This window comes from Octopus bimaculoides, chromosome 7 (genome assembly GCF_046866305.1).
Source record: "Octopus bimaculoides isolate indiv1 chromosome 7, ASM4686630v1, whole genome shotgun sequence".
In the NCBI taxonomy this organism is placed as follows: domain Eukaryota; kingdom Metazoa; phylum Mollusca; class Cephalopoda; order Octopoda; family Octopodidae; genus Octopus; species Octopus bimaculoides.
Window position 1 is genome coordinate 23,701,674 of NC_142934.1, and position 14,436 is coordinate 23,716,109.

The window sequence follows — 14,436 nt, forward strand, 5'->3', positions numbered from 1 at the left end:
CAACTCTAGTTGGATTGGTGATAATCTGTTATAACAATGAAGAATAACAACGGATGAGGAGGTGAAAAAGACAGTAATAAAAAGATAGGGAAAACAAGTGAAAAGAGCATAAGTGTAGACGGCCGTGTTATCAGTTAAAGAGAAGATGATAAAATGTAAGAAAGGACGACAGATCCTTTTGACAGGTCCCGGGTTCAGTCCCACTGCGTGGCATCTTGGGCAAGTGTCTTCTACTATATAGCCTCGGGCAGACCAAAGCCTTGTGAGTGGATTTGGTAGACGGAAACTGAAAGAAGGCCGTCGTATATATGTATATATATATGTATGTGTGTTTGTGTGTCTGTGTTTGTCTCCCCACCATTGCTTGACAACCGATGCTGGTGTGTTTATGTCCCCCGTAACTTAGCGGTTCGGCAATACAGCCTGATAGAATAAGTACTAGGCTTCCAAAGAATAAGTCCTGGGGTCGATTTGCTCGACTAAAGGCGGTGCTCCAGCATGGCCACAGTCAAAAGCCTGAAACAAGTAAAAGAGTAAAAGAGTAAAGAGAGATAGAAAGACGCTAGAGGGCGAAGAGAAAACGTAAAGAAAGCAATGAATTTAGAAAACATTTATTATTGTAAGTGGAAAGATTAAAATACTTTGGAGTTACAAAGTATAAAGACCTAAGGCGATAGTAGAGCTTACATCACTTTTACAACGATAAAAGTATATTAATTTTATCATGCCAAATCCTTATCAAGATCGTGTTTTACTTCTTTTTTTTAATAAAAGTTTCACTTATTGAAGGGCGATTACTTAGTTTCACCCCATTTTTTTTTTTTTTGAGGCGAGGGTATTTTACAAAACCATAACAAAAGATATCCTCGTTCTCCAAACATTATTATTTAAAGTTATCTCCCTTGTTAACTCTCTCTTTATTCATTTAAATATTTTCAAATGTGATTATTGTTTAACCTTTATTTTCCTTTATTTGTCCCCTTCTGAGACCAGACGGAAATAAATTGTAAGTTACTTCATTTTTACATCTTCTGTGACTTTTATGCTTTAAATAAAACTTTCGTTATTGTATTAATAATGATTGTAAGTAACCGTGCGACGACTGTTTGTTTTTTCTAGTTACGAATATATTGTTCTCTTTTTGTTTATTTCCTTAACAGAATTTTCATCTTGTATTTACATTTTTTTCTGTTTTTGCTGGTAATTTCACTTAGATACCTGCACCAATATGGAAATCTTGTACCAAAACTGCTCATCTTTGGGTTCTTGTTTCTTGGAATGGTGGCTTTCTGTCAGATTTTCCCATCATGTTTAACTCGGAAGACAACAGCTGCTAACCCCTTATTCAGTAAACAACACATGATGTCCCTTAATTCCGTAGGCAACAGCTGGGGGGGGGGGGGGGTCCCTGTCTCTAGACAATTGATAACAAAGTCAAAGTTAGCAGTGTTGTTCTAATGGATCACAGTGCCTTCTTTTTTTTTATTTTCTTCCCTCTCTCTCTCTCGCTCACACTATATATATCTCTTTTACTCTTTTTTACTCTTTTACTTGTTTCAGTCATTTGACTGCGGCCATGCTGGAGCACCGCCTTTAGTCGAACAAATCGACCCCAGGATTTATTCTTTGGAAGCCTAGTACTTATTCTATCGGTTTCTTTTGCCGAATCGCTAAGTTACGGGGACGTGAACACACCAGCATCGGTTGTCAAGCGATGTTGGGGGGGGGGGGACAAACACAGACACAAACATATACACACACATACATATATATATATATATGTATATATATATACATATATACGACGGGCTTCTTTCAGTTTCCGTCTACCAAATCCACTCACAAGGCTTTGGTCGGCCCGAGGCTATAGTAGAAGACACTTGCCCAAGGTGCCACGCAATGGGACTGAACCCAGAACCATGTGGTTGGTAAGCAAAGTACTTACCACACAGCCACTCCCGCGCCTATTATATATATATATATATATATATATATATATATATATATATATATATATATATATATATATATATATATATATATATATATATATATATATATATATATATATATATATATATATATATATATATATATATATATATATATATATATATATATATATATATACACACACACACACACACACACAGTAAAAATATAGCTTAATCGTTTAGCATTCAGATTATTCTGTCCAATGTAATGCTTATTTATTTACATTGTTTTGAATTAGTTATATTGCATTATCTTGTAGCTTTGAGATTTTGATGTGATTGTTTATTTTTTAGAGTGACTTTGAAGTGTAGGTATAAGAGGCCAGATCTGGCCAGTTTGAACATAAAACTAATAGAATATTTGGGCTGGATATGGCCTGTATAAATGCTATGGGTTAATGTGACATTACTAAAACCTTCACAAATTATGAAGTTTTATTTTATTTTTTAATTCTCTCTATTTTTTTTTTTTTTTTTTTCATTTTTCATTTTCAGTTAATCGAAAATCTTCCAAAATGCAAAGAACCAAAAAAGCTTCTCGTTTAAATAAGAAGAGAGAAGAAGAACTCCTTGATATTTCAGACATTTCCTGTCCAGATTTGGACGTTTCTGATCCAACAACGAAGAAAAGTGATCAAAAGAGAAAGTAAGTTGGCCAAATAATAATGTGACAATCAAATATCTACTACAATCACCCCTTTGCCCTTATTCCCTACATTCACCTCTGCACCCATCTCAAGCCATCTGCTTCTCTCCTCTTGCACTCTAATGAACTTACCTACCCACTTCCTGTGAAGGCATATGGCTCAGTGGTTAGAGTGTCAGGCTCACAATCATGTGGTAGTGAGTTGGACCAGCTTGTGTGTTGTGTTCTTGATCAAGACACTTCATTTCACGTTGCTCCAGTGCACTCAGCTGTAGAAATGAGTTGCTGCATCACTGATGCCAAGCTGCATTGACGTTTGCCTTTCCCTTGGATAACATTGGTGATGTGAAGAGGGGAGGCTGGTATGCATGGGCGACTGCTGGTCTTCCATAAACAACCTTGCTTGGACTTGTGCCTTGAAGGCTAACTTTCTAGCTGCATTCCCATAGTCATTCATGACTGAAGGGAGTTTTTACTTTTACCCACTTCCTGATTCTTTATCTGTGTTCTCTCTTGTACTCGCTTTCCATGGAAACATATCCAGTCATCGTATCATTCATGTTTGAAGGACTAAGGGAAATATTACCTGTTGCCATCCCTCATTTCACAGATCATTTGACCTTACTCTTTTACTTGTTTCAGTCATTTGACTGTGGCCATGCTGGAGCACCGCCTTTAGTCAAGCAAATCAACCCCAGGACTTATTCTTTGTAAGCCTAGTACTTATTCTATCAGTCACTTTTGCCGAACCGTTAGGTTACGGGGACATAAACACACCACCATCGCTTGTCAAGCGATGTTGGGGGGACAAACACTGACACACAAACATATACACACATATATATACATATATACAACAGGCTTCTTTCAGTTTCCGTCTACCAAATCCACTCACAAGGCTTTGGTCGGCCTGAGGCTATAGTAGAAGACACTTGCCCAAGGTGCCACGCAGTGGGAATGTACCCGGAACCATGTGGTTGGTAAGCAAGCTACTTACCACACAGCCACTCCTGCGCCTAAATAAAGTGCCTTGGGAATTTTCCCACAATGAATCTCATCTGACCCTTGCAGGGATGAAAAAGTAAACATTGAAATGATCATGATGATGGGTCAAATGTTTTTTCTAATTTTGTAGTGGAATGTGAGATGGGTTACAACAAAGTAATTCTCCCTGATGTTTTTTATTGTAGATATGTCATGCAACGTTGGTTGGTTTGTTTCTAATCATTCCTTCATCGTTAATTACAATACTCAGTAAATAATATATTATCAATGTATAAAATTTCTTAAAATATAATAATTTAATAATCGCATTTTATGGTCTTGCAAGTTACTTGGTGACCCCTACCAGGGTGCTGGTGCCACTTAAAAAGCATCCAGTTCACACTGTAAAATGACTGGCATTTGGAAGGACATTGAGCTGTAAAAACCATACCCAAACTGACCTCACCTGTGCAAGTGCCACGTAAAAAGCACTCAGCCCATTCTGTGAAGTGGTTGTTGCTAGGAAGGACATCTAGCCATAAAAACCATGCCAGAACAGACACAGAAGTATGGTTCTGTCTTCTGCATGGCCAGCTCCTGTCAAACTGTCCAATCCATGCCAGCATGGAAGGAGGATGTTAAACGATGATGATGAACTTATAAAGAGAGTAAGTATGCAATAGAATTCAAAGAAACTAGAGAAAGCTTGTGTTGGCAAATAGGGAGTACAAATGATTGGTTCTAACATAGGCAGGAAATTTGGAACTGGGGAATTAGTCAATTAACCTTTTTGATACCAACCCACCTGAGGTCCCACTCCCCTAGTTCCTGTTTTAAAGTCATCTAATTAAAACCTCCCATCATTTCATTTTATGTTCCAAACACCACCTTACTAACAACAAAGTTATTTTACTAAATTCTTCATTATAGATACCAGCACACATAAAAGTGCTTCTGGTTCTTTGATATCAACTTCATGTTTTAAAGTGATCTAAATTAAAACCTTTCATCAAAATTCCATTTTAATTTGTTGTGAACATCAACTACCTCAATGAATTCCATCCAGCCCCTACAAACATTGCCAATCATTATCATCATCATTTAACGTCCGAGATCGTTGTCAGTGCCCCTGGACTCTCTTGTGTGGGTGGCACATTAAATACACCATTTTGAGCGTGGCCGTTGCCAGTACCACCTGACTGGCCTTCATGCGGGTGACACGTAAAAGCACCCACTACACTCTGAGTGGTTGGCGTTAGGAAGGGCATCCAGCTGTAGAAACTCTGCCAAATCAGATTGGAGCCTGGTGTTGCCATCCGGTTTCACCAGTCCCCAGTCAAATCATCCAACCCATGCTAGCATGGAAGGCGGACGTTAAACGATGATGATGATGATGATTTCCATGCTAGCATAGTTTGACAGGAGCTGGCCAGCTAGAGAGTTGCCCGGGCTCCATGTTTGTTTTGGCATTGTTTCCTAATGCCAGCCACTTTACAGAGTGTAACTGGGTGCTTTTACACAGCACCAGCACCAATGCTTTTATGTGGAACCAGCACAAGTGCTTTTTACATAGCATTGACATCCACAAGCTTGCAAGATTTGGAACACTCAGCTGAAAAGGGAGGAATGCAGGGGACATACCTGTATGCAAGAACAACTGCATATTTACTTAGCTTGACTTGTCTTCTCAAGTACACCAAACTGCAAGAAGTCTTGGTCCCCTGTCATCCCTTCTGTGAGGCCCAACATCTGAAGATACTTTCTCACCACTTCATCCCGTGTCTTCCTGGGCCTACTCCTTCCACTCATTCCCTCTACAATTAGAGCTCAGTACTTCTTGATGCAACTATTTTCATTCAAAGTGTACATTAAAATGATGGTATGTGTGTGGTTTTTATTCAGAAAGACATCTTTTATATTTCTTTGACTAACTGTACTTCCATATTGTCGCAAATCTAAAATTTCTAGACTTTTCATTACCTTTGGTTCTGTTCTTCAGGAAACGGCAGAAATTCTCCCATGCTGAAGACATCAAAATGCTGAAATATATCATGACAGAAAACAGATATGATGAGATTAAAGGCATTGCCCTCTGGAGAAGAATGGAATTATTAGAGGTAAGCCCTTTTCTCCTCACATTTGTTTGGCGGCATTTTTTAACCATGCCAGCATGAGAAAAGACAGAAATTTATTTGATTCAGGATTTTACTGTCACTTCTCAACCATATGGTTTTGATTTCAGTTCTACTGCATGGCACCTTAGACAAATGTCATTTACTGTAGTGTTCAGGCCAACCAAAGCCTTGTGAGTGGATTTAGTAGATGGAAACTAAAAGAAGCCTATTGTATGTATATATGTGTATATATTTTTGTCTCCTTGTCTTGACATTATGTGATTGCTGTAAATGAGTGTTGCTGTCATACAAGCAGTGCCATACATTTCTAATATTCTGCAGAAACAATATCTGGCCATGGAAAAATATTATCTTGCTTGAGAAAAGTTAGAGTTGATGATATTTATGGGATACTGATTTACAACAAGATAAAAACCAGATTAAATTCTCAAACCTCTCTTATTGCCTACCCGATAGGTAATGTGGACTCCTGATTAGGGTAATCAATGAAATTATGATAGAGTGACTTTATATTAAGAGAGTAGAGAGAGTGGAAAGCCTATTAAGTTGATAAATCCTAGATGACTAGTTGACAGTTCACATCCCATATACCAATGTTGTTGTGTGTCCCACACATGATCAAAGCACTAAATCTTCATTGGCTCAATTCAGTTAACTGTTAGTAGTTATTGATTATTGATATGCTATGCTTATGAGTTGAACCAAGTGAAATCGTAGTTGTGGCCATTGCCAGTGCCATCTGACTGGCACAGAAAAAGCATCATTTGAGTGTTGGGCTTCATGGAGTCTGTGGCAGGTGACAAAGATCCTTGGCAATATACCATGCTTGTGTTCACCTATCAAGCCAAGTGAGACAGTAGTCATGGCTAATGCTGGTGTCAGGTCTATGGGACATAAAATGCATAAAATACACTCTCAGAGTGACTAGCATTAGGAAGGGCATCCAGCCTTAAAAACCTTGCCAAGTCAGATTAGAACCTAGTGCAGTTTACCAATTTTCAGTCAAACCATCCAACCCATGCCAGCATGGAAAGTGGACATTAAACAATGATGATGATGCCCATCCAGTCTTTAGGTGCCTCTTATGAAGTATCTGGACACAGTGCACCTACTGTAAAACCAGGATACACCTGGCATTGGCATTAATAAAAGAACACTACTTTTAAAAAGCAGTTGACTTAATCTAAAGAATCAACAATGAACAAAAGGCTATGTCTTGCTGCTGCCAATGTGCCCACACCTTACTAGTGCATCATAGTACCACTAAAAGGGTAAAAAACAAAATTCTCAATGTAATACCATTTAGTTTAATTGTTCAGTGTCTTAACCTCACACACACCTTTGGGTCTCAGAATAAAAGGAATTTCTCAATTCTACCTATTTTTGTACCTTGCATGTGTTTAAACATAGGTTACCCACTTCACCCCAATTTCTCCTACCCTCTCCCATATAATATGAGTTGTCATGTAGCAGCTCTACAACAAATATGATCTGCACATATACCTATTTATATGAGTGTGTGTGTGTGTATACAAGTTTCTATCTATCCATATATATATATATATATATATATATATATATAATCCAAGAAAGTTAGGGGTTGTGAATCCAACCGACTAAGGGATAATATCTGTCACTAGATGTCCTTTTTAATTACTGATATGACATAATATGTCACATGTGTTTGTATATTGTTTTTATTGTCCTCTTAGTTAAAAAATAAACAGGTAAATTGACATAATACAATGTCTGCAAGTTGATGAATACTGCATATTCCCCTCCATTTTTTTATTGCTATATATATATATATATATATATATATATATATATATATATATATGGTCAGTGTATCGTGTATTACGAACCAGGTGATACACGAAGGAGTCATACCCAATGACTGGTGTAGCAGCACCATAGTCAACTGCTACAAAGGTAAAGGTGACGCTTTAGATACTAATAATTACAGAGGCATCAAGCTGTTAGATCAGGTTATGAAAGTTACGGAGAGGGTCATAGCCCAACTAATTAGGGAGCGAATCAATTTAGATGAGATGCAGTTTGTGTTCGTGCCAGGTAAAAGCACCACTGATGCCATATTTCTAGTGAGACAGCTGCAGGAGAAATACCTAGCCAAGGATAAACCTCTGTACCTGGCTTTCGTTGACATGGAGAAAGCCTTTGACAGGGTCCCCCGATCCCTTATCTGGTGGTCAATGAGGAAACTTGGGATAGAAGAATGGTTAGTGAGAGCTGTGCGAGCCATGTACAGAGATGCTGCCAGTAAGGTGAGGGTTGGAAATGAGTACAGTAATGAATTCCGGGTAGAGGTAGGGGTCCATCAAGGTTCCGTCCTCAGCCCCCTCCTATTTATCATAGTGCTCCAGGCGATCGCAGAGGAATTCAAGACAGGTTGCCCCTGGGAGCTCCTCTATGCTGATGACCTTGCACTAATTGCGGAGTCACTATCAGAACTAGAGGAGAAGTTTCAGGTGTGGAAGCAAGGACTAGAATCGAAGGGCCTTAGAGTCAACCTAGCTAAAACTAAAATCTTAATAAGTAGGAAGGTAGATAAAACACAAACCCCTTCAGGTAGATGGCCCTGCTCAGTATGTAGAAAAGGAGTAGGTAGTAACTCTATAAGATGTACCCGGTGCAAGCTATGGACACATAAGAGGTGCAGCAATATCAAAGGCAGGTTAACTAGGAAGTTAGTTTTTGTATGTGGCAGATGTTCAGGTGCAATAAACACTGTAAACAAACAGGAAACAACTTCTATCTCATTCCAGGGAGAAAAACTAGAGGTAGTTGATAGCTTCCGCTATCTGGGTGACCAAGTTAGTGCGCTGAAAGTGTAACTGCTAGAATAAGAATAGCCTTGGCTAAGTTTAGAGAGCTCTTACCTCTGCTGGCGACAAAGGGACTCTCACTCAGAGTAAAAGGCAGACTGTATGACGCATGTGTACGAACAGCCATGCTACATGGCAGTGAAACATGGGCTGTGAGTGCTGAGGACATGCGTAAGCTCGCAAGGAATGAAGCCAGTATGCTCCGTTGGATGTGTAATGTCAGTGTGCATACCCGTCAGAGTGTAAGTATCTTGAGAGAAAAGCTGAACATAAGAAGCATCAGTTTTGGCGTGCAAGAGAGACGATTGCGCTGGTATGGACATATGGTGAGAATGGATGAGGATAGCTGCGTGAAAAAGTGCCACACCCTAACAGTTGAGGGAACCCGTGGAAGAGGTAGGCCCAGGAAGACCTGGGCTGAAGTGGTGAAGCAAGACCTTCGTACATTGGGCCTCACCGAGGCGATGACTACTGACCAAGACCTTTGGAAATGTGCTGTGCGTGAGAAGACCCGGCAAGCCAAGTGAGATTGTTGCCAGTGCCCCTGGACTGGCTCTTGCGCGGGTGGCACATAAGATGCACCATTTTGAGCGTGGCCGTTGCCAGTACCGCCTGACTGGCCTTCATAGGATTTTCGAGCGAGATCGTTGCCAGTGCCCCTGGACTGGCTCTTGTGCAGGTGGCACATAAAAGACACCATTTTGAGCGTGGCCGTTGCCAGTACCGCCTGACTGGCCCTCGTGCGAGTGACACGTAAAAGCACCCACTACACTCTCTGTGGTTGGCGTTAGGAAGGGCATCCAGCTGTAGAAACTCTGCCAAATTAGATTGGAGCCTGGTGTAGCCATCCGGTTTCACCAGTCCTCAGTCGAATCGTCCAACCCATGCTAGCATGGAAAGCGGACGTTAAACGATGATGATGATGATGATGTATCATATATCCTAAAAAGAAGCACACTCTAAAGTATAGAGCAGTAATGTATTTATATCCACTTAAGCATATGTCTAGTAATAGAGTGACCAATGGTTTCGCATTCATAAAGTGCTTAGCCTTGTGGATAATTCATCAGACTCTGATGACAAAGGCTTTTTTTTAATTCTACCTCTGAAGTTTGAAGAGCTATATAGCATTCGCCATTAGAGTCTGACGAGTCGTTCACTAGGCTAAGCACTTTATGGATGCAAAACCCTTGTTCCCTCTATGACCAGGTATATACTTATTTGCATATAAACATGTGTGTGTGTGTGTAACTATTTGGACTTTGAGTATGTATCATCATCATCATCATCATCATCGTTTAACGTCCGCTTTCCAAGCTAGCATGGGTTGGACGATTTGACTGAGGACTGGTGCAACCGGATGGCTACACCAGGCTCCAATCTAATTTGGCAGAGTTTCTACAGCTGGATGCCCTTCCTAACGCCAACCACTCAGAGAGTGTAGTGGGTGCTTTTACGTGTCACCCGCACGAAAACGGCCACGCTCGAAATGGTGTCTTTTATGTGCCACCCGCACAAGCCAGTCCAGGGGCACTGGCAACGATCTCGCTCGAAAATCCTACGGTTGCATCACAGAACTCCAGCAGTCTGGTTCCCTCCTCGTTGCGGGAACCGAAGCCATAGCCTCCATGTATGCCATGGAAGCCTCCAGCACGACGTCCGACATGACCGTTGAAGTCTCCAGCCACAAAGAGAAGGTCCCTGTCACTCGTCGACGAGGTAGTTTGCAAGAGGGTGTCATAGAATTGGTCTTTCAGACCATCTGGTAGCCCCGGTTGAGGTGCATAGGCTGAGATGACAGTAGCTAATCTATGATGAAGCACTAGTCTGATCTTAAGTACTCTGTCACTTACTCTAACGACCTCGATTACCTTATCCACCCATTTCTCCGCTAGAAGTATTCCTACGCCCCCGACCCCGTCAGTGTTCCCTGCCCAGAAAATCTTGTACCTGTGTTCTTTGCCTGTGAGGAACCTCGCAGAACCTCCTCTCCATCTTACTTCCTGGATGCAGCACATATCTACGCGTCTCCGTTCAAGCATCTCAACAATTTCACCAGATCTACCTTTCAGCGTGCCGACGTTGAGAGTGCCAATCCTAATCTTATCTTATCTGCATCTTGGAGACTTCATCGTAGTATGTCAGCGGAGAAGAGATTGAGATAATTTAGAATGGATTTCTCATTTATATATAGCCAGAACCTGAAGACCTTAAGGAAAAACTACGAGAGAGAGAGAGAGAGAGGATATATATATATATATATATATATATATATATATATATATATATACATATATACAAGAATGCATCTATATATATGCATGTGTGTAAGGGCTCATGGCCCTAGTGATTACAGTGTTACACTCACAATTACAAGATTTTGGTTTCAATTCCTGGACCAGGTGGTGCATTATGTTCTTCAGTAAAACGCTTTAATCTCACATTGCTCTACAGTCACTTTGACACCTGGTGTGTGGTACACCATGCACCTGTTCAGGCAATGTCAGTCTGATGGCGGGAATGAGCTAATGTACCACACAAACATTTGATCTCTATAAACAAATCATTTGTGCAGGTTGTTCAGCAAGAAATTGCAGAACTATCTTTCTCAGTCTAGAGTGACTACCATCATGCATTAACCACCTCATCATATTTACTTATTAATGAGTTTTCTTCTAATTTTTTTATTGCAGGTCACTAGTCATACATCACAGTCGATGAAGTACCATTTTCTTAAAACAGTCATCCCAAACTTAAAGAAATATAACGTAGAGAAAGGTTGGATTGACATTCTCTCCAACACCTACCCTGATCTAGTTCCATCTCCATGCAAAGAGAGTTCCGATAACATTTTGGACAGCCCAGAGCAAAAGAAGTATGGTCTACGGAGATCATCTCCTAAAAAAGCTGCAAATAAAGCTCTCAGTGGATTGACGGATCTTCAGAGTAAAAAGAATTCATTGCAACAGGAACAAGAAGAAGAAGAAGAAGAAGAGATTGCTGAAAGTAACAAAACTGAAGCAGATGACTCTGAAGATGAGCTGAATGATGATGAAGAACTGTCATCAAAACAGAAGCAACGAAAGCATAAAATCCAGCGAAATGTCAAAGCCCAAAGGAAGTTCAGCACCTCAGAATCAGAGATTGAAGGTAAGATATTTATCTTACTTGTCATTCTTTCTTTATGTTCACTTCTTTTTTTGCTGATAGGGGTTGGACAAGAAATCTTCAGGCAGTAATATTCTATGGCTAGATGCTTCTCTCTAAGTAAGGAACATTATTCACCGTGAGACATTTTGTATAAGCAGAATATAATCATATTTTTGATAGTTTCCTATTTTGCAATAGGTTCTTTTTTTTCTCTCCCCCCCTCCCCCATCCTTGCAACAAGAAATACCAGTCATTTTCCATTTTTGGGGCCCCATGACTTTTAAAGAATAGATGTTTCCCTGGTCTAAAATCAAAAGTGTGTTGGTATTTTAGTGAGCCATTATTTTAGAGCTTTCCATGTTGTACACCCACTAATTCTTGAGCTCCATGAACTGCACAAAAAATACCTTTTCTTAAAACATGTGTGAGTAATGTCAATTTATTGCTAGGAAATCCTTTGGGACATCATTATGTATCCATCTGCATGCTGTAAGGCCTTTACTGAATTCTATATCCTCACCACAACCAGGACAAAATCAAATGGAATGAAGAAGGCCATTATTTTACAGAATAGTAATTGTGTTTCATGCATTTCTTAGTCGTTCTATCTTCTGTTAACATCATCGTCAACGTAATTGATCAACCAGTCCCAACCAGTCAGGATTCACAGTACGGGCTGTACAATTCGTTCTTTCAATCTCTGAATAGAAAACATGGCTCACAAGACCTCCATTCAGGTGATTTGCCTGAGTCACCATCTTACCCTTGTATACCAATTTGTCATAAGACTACCCATTTATAGCCGAGTGAACTAGAACAACATGAAATGAAGTGTTTTGCTCAAGATGACAAAACACAGCTGGTCTGGGAATTGAAGCCATGATCTCATGGTTGTGAGTGCCACACCCTAAATACCAGGCTATGTACCATAACCCTTTTGATACCAACCCGCCTGAGACCGCCTCAGGTTCTATAACATAAACTTACTCTTTGAAAGTGGTCTCAATTATAATCTTCTATCAAAATCTTATGCTAATTTGTTTTCAGACCCCCCCCCCCCCCAGCTTAATAATGAGAAATTATTTTACTAAATTCTTCATTATCTTCAAAATAAATTGAAACAAAAGCGGCATATGTTGACAGAAATATGGTAACAAAGGGGTTAACACATTATTGGATAGCTGTTGAGTCTTCTTGAGTTCTGTCTTTTCACAGTTTCTGTTTTTCATCCCACAGGATGTCCAGTAAGTCACCCTCCTCACCAAGCAAGCTAGATAGGGCTACCAGTTTAGTCACCAATGACCAAGCATATAACAGGTTGTACTGGGTGACATGTTACCAGTAGTAACCGAGAGCAACCTGTTAAGAGTTTGAAACACCTAAGTAGTTAATGGTCATGTTTTTCTTCATGTTAAAGAAGAATTTAAATATAATATTGAGGATTCCACTAAATATTCAGACTGGATTCTTTATAGCACTTTGACAACACTCTACTGTTTGCTTATTGCTGTCATTTTTTGGTGATGGGAGGAGCATCTGCCTCAGTGAATTCCATCCGACCCATGCAGGCATGGAAATGTGGACGTTAAGAGTGCCTGCAACTTGAAACCTTTTAGTTCTTAGTACAGTGAAAATTTCATTGTGCTGTGTTTATTCAGAATTAAGTTTCAATAGGTTAATGTACTTGTCCTACCATTCCATGCTCTCCACTCATTTGCATACATAAGAAAAGAAAAAAATTTTTTTTTATTTGCCCAGGAATGGTTGTGTGGTAAGTAGCTTGCTTACCAAACACATGGTTCTGAGTTCAGTCCCACTGTGTGGCACCTTGGGCAAGTGTCTTCTACTATAGCCTCGGGCCTACCAAAGCCTTGTGAGTGGATTTGGTAGACGGAAACTGAAAGAAGCCCATCGTATGTATGTGTATGTATCATCATCATCATCATCATCGTTTAACGTCCGCTTTCCATGCTAGCATGGGTTGGACGATTTGACTGAGGACTGGTGCAACCGGATGGCTACACCAGGCTCCAATCTAATTTGGCAGAGTTTCTACAGCTGGATGCCCTTCCTAACGCCAACCACTCAGAGAGTGTAGTGGGTGCTTTTACGTGTCACCCGCACGAAAACGGCCACGCTCGAAATGGTGTCTTTTATGTGCCACCCGCACAAGAGCCAGTCCAGGGGCACTGGCAACGATCTCGCTCGAAAACCCTACAAGGCCAGTCAGGCGGTACTGGCAACGGTCACGCTCAGGATGGTACATCTTATGTGCCACCCGCACAAGAGCCAGTCCAGATATATGTTTGTGTGTCTGTGTTTGTCCTCCCAACATCGCTTGACAACCGATGCTGGTGTGTTTATGTCCCCGTAACTTAGTGGTTTGGCAAAAGAGACCGATAGAATAAGTACTAGGCTTACGAAGAATAAGTCCTGGGGTCAATTTGCTCGACTAAAGGCGGTGCTCCAGCATGGCTACAGTCAAATGACTGAAACAAGTAAAAGAGTATATCCATCATTCTGTAAGAATCAAAAGTATCAAGAATGTGATTTTATGGTATGACGCCATCCTTTTTTTTTTTTTTTTCTTTGGCGAGTGATATTTTTGCTGTGCTATTGCTTGTTTTGTGTGTCTTTTGAACACTTTGTTTGACTTGTTTTGCTGCCTTACGGCAGGCTGT

At 40.3% G+C, this 14,436-nt stretch overlaps 1 protein-coding gene across 3 annotated transcripts in view; it reads left to right on the forward strand.

Moving 5' to 3' along the window:
• The first annotated feature begins 805 nt into the window (after window positions 1-805).
• The window catches only part of LOC106878871 (uncharacterized), a 36,364-nt gene continuing 22,733 nt past the window's right edge, over window positions 806-14,436 (forward strand). For 2 of the 3 annotated variants that reach the window (XR_016242565.1, XM_089354997.1), the window contains exons 1-4: window positions 806-1,006; window positions 2,490-2,640; window positions 5,624-5,741; window positions 11,299-11,755. Coding sequence is in view for 2 of the 3 variants with exons in the window: in XM_089354997.1 (XP_089211123.1) it covers window positions 2,510-2,640; window positions 5,624-5,741; window positions 11,299-11,755 (706 nt within the window). In the remaining variant the exon portion in view is untranslated. The remainder of the gene's footprint in view (window positions 1,007-2,489; window positions 2,641-5,623; window positions 5,742-11,298; window positions 11,756-14,436) is intronic. The other variant, XM_014928212.3, reaches the window with a different exon arrangement.